The 14,268-nt window shown below is 46.1% G+C and overlaps 1 protein-coding gene across 2 annotated transcripts in view; it reads right to left on the bottom strand.

Annotated features, from left to right (window-relative positions):
- SH2D4A (SH2 domain containing 4A) overlaps positions 1-14,268 on the bottom strand; it is a 42,008-nt gene that overhangs the window by 5,469 nt on the left and 22,271 nt on the right. Inside the window, exons 4-7 of one of the 2 annotated variants that reach the window (XM_036250352.1) lie at positions 13,614-13,694; positions 8,144-8,255; positions 5,025-5,226; positions 2,342-2,472 (exon numbers count right to left, since the gene is read on the bottom strand). In XM_036250352.1, the coding sequence (XP_036106245.1) occupies positions 2,342-2,472; positions 5,025-5,226; positions 8,144-8,255; positions 13,614-13,694 (526 nt within the window). The remainder of the gene's footprint in view (positions 1-2,341; positions 2,473-5,024; positions 5,227-8,143; positions 8,256-13,613; positions 13,695-14,268) is intronic. The other variant, XM_036250353.1, reaches the window with a different exon arrangement.

Genomic DNA, 14,268 nt, shown 5'->3' with positions numbered 1-14,268 from the left:
CTATATGGAGAATTTATTTAACAATTTAAAATAAATATAAGGACCCTGCTGGTGTGGCTCAGTGGCTAAGCATTGACCAATGCACCAAGAGGTTGCTGGTTCTATTCCCGGTCAGGGCACATGCCCAGGTTGTGGGCCAAATCCCCAGTGGGGGTCATGCAGGAGGCGGCCAATCGATGTTCTTTCTCATCGATGTTTCTATCTCTTTCTCCCTTCCTCTTTCTCTAAAATCAATAAAGAAAAAATAAATAAAATAAATATTAGGAGAGATTTACTATGTTCCTGGATGAAAAGATACATAACATAATGATGGCAATAATCTCTTCAAATTAATCTACAAATTCAATGTAATTCCACTAAAAATCCCAACCAAGCTCTTAAAACTTGATGTGTTGCCCAAAAAGCCACATGTGCATATAAAGGGATTATTAAGACAATTTCAAAAAAGGAGGAGGAGGGAGAACTTGCCCTCCTAGATATAAAAATTAATTATAAATATATAGTAATCCCCATATACAGGATCTTGGCAAATAAGAGATAATATTATAAGTCAGTGGAGAAAAGAAGGGCTATTTAATGAATGATATTGGGACAACTGGCCGCTTCCTATGAAAAAGAATAAATTAGGTTTTATATGGTATATCATATACAAAAATAAATTATAGGTGGAGTGTGTATTATACCACAGTAAAAGCCATAAAGGAAAATTAGCTAAACTCAACCTCATCAAAGCAAAAAACTTCTATGCTTCAAAATGTGCCGCAGCATTAAAACGCAAATCATAGCCTAGAAGCGAATGGGCGAGAAGGGAGTCTGCCGGCGAGACAGCCTTTGACCTCCAGCGGCCAGGCTTCCCCGAGTCACCAGCCTGCGACGAGGTAGCGGACTCCCTCGGTTCTTATCTCAGAAAGGAAATAAAGAAGGCAGTAAGAGACAAGCGGCGATAGCCACGGCGCACATGGAACTGACCCATGTTCTATTTGTCTTGTCACTCTTTCCCCCAAAGTCTTTAAGCAAAGAGGAAGAAAGGAGATTTAGGACCTGGTCCTGGCGGGGAGAGGGGCTCCTTTGGGAAGCAACACGTCCAAAGCCTGAACTGCCCAAGAACAAGTAGCATCCAGGAAAACTAGACAGTTATGCTGTAATGTTGTCTTTTTTAAAACAAGTGTTTTTCTTTATTGGTTTTTTTAAAGAGAGGGAGAAGGGGAGAGAGAGAGAGAGATAGAAACACTGATGAGAGAGAACGTTGACTGGCCACCTCCTGTATGACCCCCACTGGGGGTTGGGCCCATAACGTGGGCATGTGCCCTGACCGGGAATCGAACCAGCGACCTCTTGGTGCATGGGTCGACGCTCAACCACTGAGCCACACTGGCTGGGCTGCTATAACGTTCTCACTGCAAAAGCAGCCCTTTGAGCAGACAACCTACCACAAAGAATTGTGTTCTTTTCAGAAGGGCGTGCCATGTTATCTGTTTGGGAGGTAGATGATACTACTTAAAAGAGAGCAGCCTTACCCATCATTCAAACCAAGATACCCTTAGGACAGTGCACCCTGTGAGAACTTTGTTTCTGTTTAAAGCACTTGGGCTGTGCATACAGCCAGTTACTCCAGTTTAACCAGATTCAAGATGCTAATTGGGGCAAAACATAAACAAAACCAATAAAACACTTCCTCTTTTTGAAGTCCAAGAAACAGAGGTCAGTGAAATGTGAGCTGGGTAGACGGGTGCTTAAATTCATCAAGTTTCTAGTGTCAAATAAAGAAATAGTTTATTAGCTAATATCTGTCCAGGCTCCAACAAACCCACCAAGCAGCCTTCACTACGGACTAGAAACAAAGATCAAAAGCACAGAATTTTTAAGTTAAAGATCACAAGTTCAACTCCTCCATTTAACTGTTACGGAAGAGGCAAATGAGACTCAGATAAGCTGATTTACTACAGAGAAAGAAAATGATGTGCTCAAGGTCACTGATGCGGTTGTTGGACTGATGACTTCCCACTGTTCCACGGGCACCCTGCCCACCACACCCACCGCCAGATCCGGGTCCTCCGTGGACCGTGGATGGAAGTGGCAACCAAGAGCCCTGGCGCTGCTTTCTCCACCCACCCAGTGGTGTTTCACGTGGGCGGTTAACTCACGTGCGGGCAGCGACGGCCTCTGCTGCCTGCTTCGTCTAACACGGCATGAGAAACCTCTGAAAAACACTCTGTGAAAACTTCAAAGTCTCTTCTTGGGAAGCCCAAATAAAAGGAAGCTTTATTCTGTTGCCTTGCTGGTGGACCAGCAGTTTCATTCACCATCAGAGGAGGTTCCCTTGACGGACCTCTGCACTCACCATGGAACCAGGGAGCTATGGTGTCGGATGCTTTCTCGTAGCCTGCTCGCAGAGGTAGCTGCTGCTCCTTAAACCATCGGATGATGTCCTCCTGGGCAGAGCTGGATGCTGTCCTTGTCACTCCCTGATTTCTGTTATTTATGAACCATTTATCAAGTTAGATTTAACTAATTTAAAAAGAGTGCCTTCAAAAAAATACACACGCACATGGTGGGGCAAAGGTAGGTTTATAGTTGTGAGTACGAAAAACGGTTTGGTCTTGTATTATTACTTATTAATTATGGTAGTATTTTCCAATGAACAGCCGTAAACCTACTTTTGCCCCAGAGAGAGAGAGAGAAGGAAAGAGAAGAGGAGAGAGAGAAGTGAGAATTCTAGACATTTAAAGATCTGATCACATGGGCTGAGCTAATGGGAGGTTGGACATCTACCCACCGCCGCAGCTCCTCAAGGGCAGGAAATGGGAAGGAACATAACTCTGTCACTTGTCCTTCCTGTCCTACTGGCTAGTCTTGGGTACGAGCTACTGCTGGATTAACACATAGATTTTAATTTATCTTTAGTATGAATTAGAAGCTCCATTAACTCCTGATTAAAACTTATTAAAATAAGCATTAAGAAGTGAAATACACCTCAGCACTATTTTCCTGGAGAGCATGTACTTGCAAAACAATAAATCAAAGGCAGTGAAATAAACTTCTTTCCTAACGTTTTCATTATTCGAGTTTCTCTTCTTTCTCTGTCCACTCACCTCCCTGACTTGGTTTCTTCTCTCCCACACTTTGAAGAGGTTTAGTTCTGTTAAAGGACAGTCTGAGAAAGACAAAGTTAAAGAAGAGTGTTTTGAGAGCGGGAAGAAAAAGGTACAGCAGCCGAAGCCTTCGGAAATCACTTCAGTAGCAGAACTTCAGTTCTGGACTGTGAGTCAGTTTCCAGTACAGAAGAATCATTGCAATGTATTAAACAGATTTCCAAGTCCCACACAACAGCCTACTATTTTGAGCAAATTTCCATGTAAAAACAACAACAATGAGTTTGGACGACCTACTGAATATCCTGTCATGGTAAATTGATGTTATGGCTCTTTATGCTTTTGATGGTAACATATGCTACCACATGTTCCATGTGACATATATGGCAGATGGACATATATACATGTACATATGCATACATAGCATTTTTGAGAAAATAGACTATAATATTTTACTTTCCTGGGGACCAGACATTGTACACATGTGAGATTACATGATAAGTTATCTTACTAGTTTTCAAATAAGGTTTTTTTTTTCCCTTGGGAAGTCTTGAGAAATCAAGGGAAAACTCCAAGGATAGTGCTTTCCTGGGCTGGCTCCTAGGTGACCTCGGTCATCACTGTTTAAAGCACCAGCCCTAACACCATCCAGTCTGGCTGCCTCACAGGAAGTACTTCATGCAAGTGTCTTAAGTCGGAAAGAATGAGCTAAATGAGCACAGCTTAACACAAGAACGGCCCTTATTAAAGGCCACCTTCATTGCTGCCAGTCACATACACTGTGCTCTAAAAATGTTGCGAGCGAGGGTACAGATCCTCCTCCCACCCCTGGGAGAGCCTGGAGAGGGGCAGGTACACACACCTCCCGCCTGGGGTCCACGGCCACCGCTCCCAGACAAGCTCAGACACCGGCCAGGGCCCCGAGAAGGAGCTCACGCCTTTGTGACTTGGTCACAAAACTGCCAGCAGTCCTGCTTCCTGATGACCTTTGTTGTTTTGTTGTCCATAAGGAAAGAGTCACTCCCCAAACTGTCACTTTGTAGAACATGGTCATTTAGTCCCAAAACGGAACCTTTCCATTGAGTCAGTAGAAATAATCACAGTAGAGGAAAAGGTCTCCGTTCAGGTCTTCTCTGAGGTCATCGTCCCGTCAGGAAGAAACCTTGATGATAACTACTGACTCCGGGCAAAGGCAAATTTGGCTGTTTTTTATTTCTCCAGTCTCACAACAGGGAAGTATTTTTAGTTTTTATTTCAGAAGGCAAGGCTTTATAGAAAGTTCTGTTTCATTCAGTCAATATTTAATTTCTCCTGGTTATTTTACATATTAGACTATGAAATAATCACTTATCAACCAGGAGAAAAATAAGTTTATAATCGGTTTCTGCTGTGATATGGTTCTTTTTCTTTAGGAATTGTTTTTGCCTAATACCTCCACAACCTAGGTGGCAAAAGTGCCATTGTCAACAATCCAAGAGTTCATTCAAAAGAGGACACTTCCAAATTCTCAGCATGTGAGCATGCCTATGTATCCCAGAGTGAGAACAACCACCGAACGCTAAACCCCGAGCAATGAAAATGTAGCTCTACTGATGACATGAAGTCAGCCACCCTTAGGTTCCTACTTTGATAGTCTCACTGCTAAGAGCCATACTGGGAACTGGGGGCACTGTGGTTGTCTCCTCTTGTCCCTTCATTGGCCCACCTGCTGCCACCAGGTGGGCTAGTGGCCCAGGAAGTTAGCGAATTCAAGGCGCATCTTCACTAAGTCACTGGGTATGTTAATTATAACAACTGTAGATGTTTTACAGATGAGAAAGGGGTGCGTGCCAGACCGGGCATCTCAGGAAGGCAGGCTTAGAGGAGACGCTGAATTTAGTTACTCAGTTCATTTCAACCTTTACTCTGAAAGCCATCTGCACGGTTTCTTACCTAAAAGGTTTTCGAGGGTATTCCGCTGGGCTTAGGAATTTCGGCTTGGGTGGAAGGGGGGGTCTCTTTGGTTTCGGTGGAATGCTTGGGGGGCTCTGCGGTCCCTCACCGCTTCTTCCTTTTTGGGATAACCTCTTGTAGTCTTCCCGAGCCTGTTTCGCCAAGGAGCGTCTCCTCTCATCAGCTGCTTTGGACTTTCGCACTAGAACAACAACAGTTTTGAGAAAGGCCCTCGTCAGCCCCAGAGGTGGATAGAAGAGTCAGCACTGCAGCTGGAGAGCAGAGTCTGACATCTGCTGATAGTGATGGACAATCCCGGTCAACGCCTGTTCTTCAGACAGTTAGGGCTTGCACATTCACAACTGCCCAGGTTCACTACACAGCTGCTCCTTAGCATTTGGGACTTTCTGAGAGGGACAGAGAAGGAAGGACAGGAGGAGGGACAAGACAGAAATGTGGTGATACCTCATTGTTGTTTTGATTTGCATCTCTCTGATGATTAGTGATGATGAACATTTCTTCATATGTCTCTTAGCCATTTGTATGTCCTGTTTGGAGAGGTGTCTATTAGTTCCTCTGCCCATTTTTTAATTGGATTCTTTGTCTTCCTTTGTGGAGTTGTATGAGCACTCTATATGTATTGGAAATTAACCCCTTATCTGATATATCATTGGCAATTATGCTCTCCCATACAGTGGGTAGCCTTTCCGTTTTGATGATTGTATCTTTCACTGTGCAGAAGCTTTTGAGTTTGATGTAGTCCCATGTGTTCATTTTCTCCTTTGTTTCTATTGCCTTAGGTGATGTATCACCTCACACCTGTCAGAATGGCCACCATCAACAAATCATCAAACAACAAGTGTTGGCGAGGGTGTGGAGAAAAGGGGACTCTAGTACACTGTTGGTGGGAATGCAGACTGGTGCAGCCACTATGGAAAACAATATGGTGTCACCTCAAAAATTAAAAATTGATCTCCATTTGACCCAGTGATCCCACTTCTAGGAATATACCCTACGAAGCATAAAACACCAATCAGAAAGAATATATGTACCCCCATGTTTGTAGCAGCACTATTTACAATCGCTAAGATCTGGAAACAGCCCAAGTGCCCATCAGTAGACGAATGGATTAAAAAGCTGTGGTACATATACACAATGGAGTACTACGCAGCGGTAAGAAAGAAAGATCTCCTATCCTTTGAGACTACATGGAGGGACCTGGAAAGTATCATCCTAAGTGAAACAAGCCAAACAGAGAAAGACAAATTTCATATGATCTCACTGATTTCTGGAATATAATGAACATAACAGTTTGAGGACAATCCCCTAAGGAGTGGGGAGGTGAGAGAGGGATGAACAACAGAATTTATATGCATGTATGCATGAACAGTGGACATGGACAACAATCGGGGGAAGGGGCAGGGTTGGAAGGGGGAGGGGGGAATCAGTGGGGGGAAAAAGGAGAATCATTTGTAACAAAAATTAATCAATAAAAAAAAATAAAATAAAATAAAAAAATAAAAAGCTTCATCATGCAAAAAAAAAAAAGACAGAAATGTGGAGCCATTTGTTGGAGAAAGTCCTGCAGCTGGCAAGACTAAGTGATGAGTCACAGCCCAAGTACGGATTCCAGTTGGCAGGAGTCTTTGAATAATAAGAGGTGATAAACCCGTCACACAAACAAGAGTTCAGGATGTCACGTGCCCTGAGTCATGAGCAAAGACCAGGCTGTCAGGAGCTGGGCCGTGGCTCAGGCTGCGCACAGGGTGGGCAGGCAGCGAGGCTCACCGCCAGCCACACTCAGAGCCCACTGTCAGCTGAGCCCACTGTGAGTCAGCCTGTCAGACCCAGAAGCAAAATGATTCTGACCACAGACAATCACAGGGTTGGTACACATAAAAGTACCCAAGGCTGCCTCTTCCTATTGCTTTGTGAATAGAGGGGTTTATTGTTTTATTTTGCTTTTGCATTAGCAACACAGTATTAAAGGACTCTAATGTAGGATGTAAGAATAATTTTTCTTGAGTGTATTTACATTTCAGGCATCATTAGTCAAATCCTGTTATGGGCGACTTCAAAGAGATGCCAAAGATGTTCCATTATGCTAGGAGTTCACTGCATAGAAGTGATTGGACCTTATGAATATTTTCGTTTTACAAAAATTGTCCTTGTGATGGTGTTCCTTGTAATGGAACTGAAGATCAATTCAGGCTGCCACTCGCCTGCCTCCAGCTGCCTCAGGAATGCTCTGTAGTTACGGCTTCTCTGAGTCAGACAGAAACCCCGGTACCATTTCAAACCTGAATTCCCAAGGGGTTTCCTCCGACAGTGCTAATTCAAAAAGGTGTCAGGTTGGTCATAGGCGTGGGGAGGATGCCTGTTTTTCCTGCATTCAAAGTTAAAATGTATCCACTGTTGAAATTTTAGAAAATTATAGAATAATAACAAGAAGAATTCAAGTAATCTCAAATCCCACCTCTCAAATGGTAACATGTTAATAGCCTTCCAGTTCTTATCCTTTATATACTTAGACTTTCAAGAATAGCCCTGGCTGGTTTGGTTCAGTGGTTAGAGCATCATTAGCCTGCAGTCTGGAGAGACCCGGGTTCGGTTCCCACTAAGGGCACGTATCTCGGTTGCAGTTTGTCCCCAGCCCTGGTTGGGGTTATGTGGGTGGCAGCCAGTCAATGTGTCTCTCTCACATTGATGTTTCTCTCTCTCTCTTCCTCCCTCTCTCCCTTTCACTCTATGAATGCAGAAAGTGTCCTCAGGTGAGAATTAAAAAAAAAAAAATTAATTAATTAATTAAAAAAGAATAATTTGTATACTATTTTATAAAGTTTTTTCTTCTCCAAGCTAAAATAGCTATAAACATATTCCAAGGTCATAAAACACTCTTTGGAAACATTTTTTTTTTTTTCATAGCTATTAGCATCCCATCACATAAACACGTAGTTTTGATGGTACCGAGCAGAACCTTTCTGCTATTCAACAAGGGGCTCGTAAGCCTTTTGGTAGTAATTACTGTTAAAACATCTCTCAAGGGCCTCTGCGGGCTTTGTGGACTGATCACTTCATTTCATGGGCCAGTCGGCCTGGAGAGGCCTCTGGGTACTCACGAGATGCCTGCCACTCGGAATCTTCCTTCCAGCTCTTATAAATCTGCTTGGTTCTCTCTTCATCTATTTGTTTTATTTCTTCCTCTGGTGTTTTCTTCGTGGATTCTTTCTTCTGTTTAAGAAACCAGAAACAAACACCGGTGATCAGCTGGGGCAGCTGTGCTTGAGGAGGAGGTCTCCAGGCACGCCCGATTTCTGTCTCCGCATCTGTGACCTCCCGCGAGGCAGGCGGCTGTGCGCACCTGCAGCCGGCTCAGCACCCCTGACCGGACCCCCACAGCTGGTCACCAAACCTGTCTGGCTGGTCCCCCTGAGCCCAATTAGAGAATTAAGGATATTTATATGAGGGTTGAAGAATTTTTTTAAAAGTGTCTAGCACAGTGTGTAACAGATAGTTAGAATTCAATACATATTCATTTTTCCCAGACATCACACTCACCTGTTTTAAATGGAGTCCCCTGAGCAGCGTGCATGAAAGCTACAGCTGACGGGCTCCGCAGAGTAACAGCACATTCCCACAGCGAGCTCACTGTATCCCCACGTGCCCCTGACCCCGTGTCTGACAGCGCGGGACTTACACATGGTTTTTGGTAGCTTCAAAAGAAATTTGTTAAAAAAAATGAGAGAGCCCCGGCCAGTTTGGCTCAGGGGTTAGAGCGTCGGCCTTCAGTCCAGAGAGACCCGGGTTCGGTTCCGCTAAGGGCACGTACCTCGGTTGCAGTTTGTCCCCGGCCCTGGTTGGGTCGTGCGGGTGGCAGCCACTCGATGTGTCCCTTTCACATCGATGTTTCTCTCTCTCTTCTTTCTCTCTCTCCCTCCTGCTCTATCTGAACAAAAAATGGGAAAATGTCCTTGAGTGAGGATAAAAAAAAAAACAAGCCCTGGCCCGTTTGGCTCAGCGGTTAGAGCGTCGACTAGCAGACCGAAGTCTCAGGTTCTATTCCGGTCAAGGGCATGTTGTGGTTCTGTTGTGGCTCATCCTCGGCCCTGGTTGGGGTCATGTGGGAGGCAACCAGTCGATGTGTCCCTCGCACACTGATGTTTCTCTCTCTCCCTCCTTCCCTCTCTTCCTCCCTCCCACTCTATCTGAAGATAAAGGGAAAAATATCCTTGGGTGAGAATTAAAAAAAATAATAAATTAATTAAGTTAAAAAAATTTTTTTAAAAGTATCCTCTTTGAGAATATAAAATATAAAATAAGAAACATGGAAAATATAAAATAAACACAAGTCTTTCCTTAAAAAAGAATTCGGGTATTTTTTGTAGTAAAATATACATAACACCATCTTCCATCTTGACCGTTTTTAAGTGTACATTTCTGTAGCATTAACAACATTTGAGGGAATGAAGTTTTAACTAAAGAGAAACAAACACATTAAATCACTGAGACCTAACACGTGTTTTATTTGGACCCAGCCCCTGAGTACTGGTAGGAAGACTGAGGTAAGCTTGGTGATGAGGACCGGCCTTGGTCAGCTCAGGAGGGACGCAAGCCGCAGGGCCAGGGCGCCCGACTGGGCTTCGCTCTTCGTCGCGAAGATGACGGGATTTTTCCTGTAGAAGGAGAAAGCCTTTCTTTTTTTGAAAATCCTCACCCTAAGACATTTTTCCATTTTTTGTTCAGATATAGTGGGAGGGAGAGATAGGAAAGAGAGAGAGAGAGAGAGACATCGACGTGAAAGGGACACATCGAGTGGTTCCCACCCGCACGACCAACCAGGGCCGGGGACAAACAACAACCGAGGTACATGCCCTTAGCGGGAACCGAACCCGGGTCTCTCTGGACCGCAGGCCGATGCTCTAACCACTGAGCCAAACCGACCAGGGCAAGAAAGGCTTTCTTGCTGTTAAATTATTTCACCAGAATTTAAATCTAAACCTTGATGTTGTGAAACTTGTTTTTAAGTATTGTGGGAAGTCGTAAATCACAGTTAATGTAAAAGGGGATCATTCAGAAACCATACTTCACACTTCAGATATAACTAAACTTTTGTTTATGTGCTCTTTTCATACACTCTTTTCCTGCCTAGATCGAAGTTCCCTAGGCTTGTCAATACTATAAAAACCACAGAACAGCTTTTGGTGTTGGAAATGACGGCAAAAATTTGACATCCCTTTACTGAAGCTGTTTACAAGCCTGGAATACAAATAAAATGCTGCTGGCCATTTCTAAGCTTAAACAGAACAAATAAAACCCCAAAATGTGAAGTGGAGTTTTGTAGTCAATAATATTGTAGTAATTACGTGTGGTGCCTCTCTAGGGCTTCACTTTGTATAGTACATGATGTCTGACGACTGTGTCGCTCACCTCAAGCTAAAACAAAATAACACTGAGAGTGCACTGCAATTGAAAAATAAAATCTTTAAAAAGTGGAGCTTTGTCATTCACATGCATATTTTAAAATTATTTAAAATTACTAGAAAAAATATAGTTATAACATTAGACTATGACATTGTGGATATTATTGCTCAGAGAAAGCAAAAAGTTTACAAAGTGAGTCTACTTAATGAAAAACATTAAGTTAATACTCCAGAAGATACGAACATGTTTGAGAGTACTATATTTAGTAAATCATATTCCTTTTAAAGCTGCAGTGTGCTTATGTATGGGCACAGTGGGGAAGGAGACACAATGCATTTCACGGAGTAATAGCAGATGATATCTGGCCCTGACCACTGTATTTATTCAAAGCAGCTAGACAACAAGAACTTGTCCTGAGTTTCTCTAATAGTTCCTCCAGAATATGTACTTTTAGCAAATCTTTACAGGTTGATCTTTACTTTCTCCATTTAGAAAATTGTCATTTCCTCTTCAGAAGTATTCTGCGGGAAGCATGTAGGCAAAGGCTGGGGAGGGTGAGCCAGGCTGGGGAAGTCGAGGCGAAGGCTGGGGAGGGTGAGCCAGGCTGGGGGTGAGCATGCGAGGTGAAGGCGATGAGCCAGGCTGGGGAATGTCGAGGCGAAGGCTGGGGGGTGAGCCAGGCTGGGGAAGCCGAGGCGAAGGCTGGGGACAGTGAGCCAGGCTGGGGAAGCCGAGGCGAAGGCTGGGGGGTGAGCCAGGCTGGGGAAGCCGAGGCGAAGGCTGGGGGGTGAGCCAGGCTGGGGAAGCCGAGGCGAAGGCTGGGGGTGAGCCAGGCTGGGGAAGCCGAGGCGAAGGCTGGGGGGGGAGCCAGTGGGAAGCCGAGGCGAAGGCTGGGGGTGAGCCAGGCTGGGGAAGCCGAGGCGAAGGCTGGGGGGTGAGCCAGGCTGGGGAAGCCGAGGCGAAGGCTGGGGGGTGAGCCAGGCTGGGGAAGCCGAGGCGAAGGCTGGGGGGTGAGCCAGGCTGGGGAAGCCGAGGCGAAGGCTGGGGGGTGAGCCAGGCTGGGGAGCCGAGGCGAAGGCTGGGGGGTGAGCCAGGCTGGGGAAGGCGAGGCGAAGGCTGGGGGGTGAGCCAGGCTGGGCAAGTCGAGGCGAAGGCTTGGGGGGTGAGCCAGGCTGGGGAAGTCGAGGTGAAGGCTGGGGACTGAGCCAGGCTGGGGAAGCCGAGGCGAAGGCCGGGGAGGGTGAGCCAGGCTGGGGAAGCCGAGGTGAGGGCTGGGGAGTGAAGAGGCAGCAGCGCTGAGGCTGGACACATGTCTAGGTTCCAGCGCCGGAGCTCGGCGGAGGTTGGAGACGGAGAGAAGCACTTCCAGCTGTTAAAATGTCCCCTACACAAAGCCTCTCATCCTGGGCTGTGGACGGACGGTTCATTAGACCCTCCCCCTGGTCTCTGAAGTAGGAGGCCCTATTTATACCTTTGCTCTCCGGAGAAGCTTGGTAAGTGACCTGCTCAGTCATTCTCCTGAATTCTGACATAATTTCTAAGTGAGAGACGGAGAAGTGGCCCTGGGCACTCTCGTGGGAACACATGAACACTGAGAGTCTGGCTGTCTCACACCTAAATGTGTGGGAACCCCTGATCTAGTTCACCCTCCTTAGCTTAGAGACAAGAAACCTCGGCCCAGTCAACACACTGACGTGCCTTTGACCTCAGACCACTTCTCTTCTCCATCTCAGCTCACTTTCTAGATGATCTCATCTATCAGCACGGCTTGAAATAACACTCAGATACTGAACTCCTTACAAGGGTCTACACGACTCTCAGCCCTTATCCCTCTCCTCACTCACTGAGCTCTCTGTCGTTCCTTGACCGTGTCAAGTGAGCCTCTGGGCCTCCACGCTGGCTGTTCCCTCTGCCAAGAACATGCTTTCCCCCCGCTGTCCGCACGGCCCCTTCCCTCATTTCTCCAGGTCTCTACTCCACGGTCACCTTCTCAAAGCAGCTTTCTCTGACCACCGGCCTAAGAAACCAATTCCCGCCCTCCCGGTGTTCCTCAGCTCCCTCATCCTGCCTCCTCTTCCTCCACACCACGAATGACCACCTAACTCCATAGACATGTTTATTGTCCGTCCCCCCAACTGGAATACAGCTTCCTGAGAGCGGGCTTTTCCTCTTCTGGTCACTGCGTCTCCGATGCCCTTAGAGAGCCTAGCACGTCGGGAAACTCACTACATGGTGGCTGAGTGGACACAGATCCTTTGTCTTTCTCACCTTTCCTCATTTCAAATGACATAATGTCCCCTGGGCAGTGTTACTGAAAATTTCCTTTAGATACTCTAGGGCTGCTGTTTTAGAAAGAGCACATGTTATACCTACAGGACTACAGCCCCAAAACTTCACCATAATTTCTTGAAGTCTCGGATGTGAGAATTATCCAAGTTCACGTATGTCCCTAGAGAAATCAGGCACTTGAGCGCACTGTCCAGAGGAACGTGGAACCCGGGCAGGCCTCCACCACGGCCCCCATCTCAGGCCTGTGGTCCCTCGGAACCTCCTCTTTACAGCCTCGGATCCTGCTTTAGCAGACTCTCTGCAAGTCAAATCCTACTAGTGTTTCCAAGTCTCTGCCTCATTGACTGGGAGCAGTGCATGATGGGATTCCAATCTAGCCCACGGAGGAAGTGGGCTGGTCTATAGGGCGGATCACGTCTGGCTGGATAGGAGTGAAATCCAAGTATCCGGAGGAGCCCTGGCACAGTGGACATGGGTGGCACACGAGGCTGGTCACCGTAAAGGGACAGGATCATAGAAACGATGAACAGGAAGGAACCGCGTCCAAGTTCACTATTTCTGCCACGTCTGTGACTCCTTTACCACTCTCTGAACCAGTCTTCCCCGGGGTTTGCAGAGCCCAGGATATTGCCCCGCCTCAGACCTCTGTGAGGGGTCTAGCAGCTCTGTCTTGGTATCTATTCTTTCCATGACACTCAAGACTTTTTAACTCCAGACAAACAGGCAAAAACGAAGAGCTGTGCTCACAAGCTTCTAAAGACAGAATTCACATTCTCTGCTTAATGCCACTTCTCCCTGCGACTAATACACCAATTTGTGAAACATTAGTGGAAATGGCTATGCATTTAGCCCTCTGAAGACAGAATGTACATCTTTTACCTGGTGAAATCCATATGTCTTCATACGACTGATAGACTCTGCCAACATTTGTTGAATATTTCTTGAGGAACTGGAGGGTGACTAAAAATGAAACGAAACACATTTTTATACCATTTAGAGCTGCAGTGCAGTTTCAGAAAATAATCTGTTCGAGTTTCCCTCCTTCCAACGTTCCCTAATGTTGCCCCCACACTCAAAACGGGATCCACCGGTTTCCCACCAGCACCTGAGCTCCTGAGCCGATCCCGACTGAGGCAGCAGGCAGTGAAGCCTCAGCATCCCCCCCGGTGGGGCTTAGAAATGAATCATTGCCCAGGAGCCAGGAGCTGGTGGTTTGCTCATGACAAGCAGGTTTGTGTGTCTTGCTTTCAGTGGCACCAGGGTCCCTGGGATGACTTCTAGATGTCAATATTATTATTATTATTTTTTTAATCCTCACTTGAGGACATTTTTCCATTTTTGTTCAGATAGAATGGGAGGGAGGGAGAGAGAGAGAGAGAAACATTGACGTGAAAGGGACACATCAATTGGCTGCCTCCTGCACAACCCCAACCAGGGCTGGGGACGAACTGCAACCGAGGTACATGTTCTTGACCGGAATCAAACCCAAGACTCATTGGTCCACAGTCCACAGGCCAACACTGTAACCGCTGAG

This window comes from Molossus molossus, unplaced genomic scaffold (assembly GCF_014108415.1).
Source record: "Molossus molossus isolate mMolMol1 unplaced genomic scaffold, mMolMol1.p scaffold_m16_p_9, whole genome shotgun sequence".
Lineage (NCBI taxonomy): Eukaryota > Metazoa > Chordata > Mammalia > Chiroptera > Molossidae > Molossus > Molossus molossus.
Note: the sequence above shows the minus strand (reverse complement) of the source record. Positions and strands in the feature narration are given on the sequence as shown.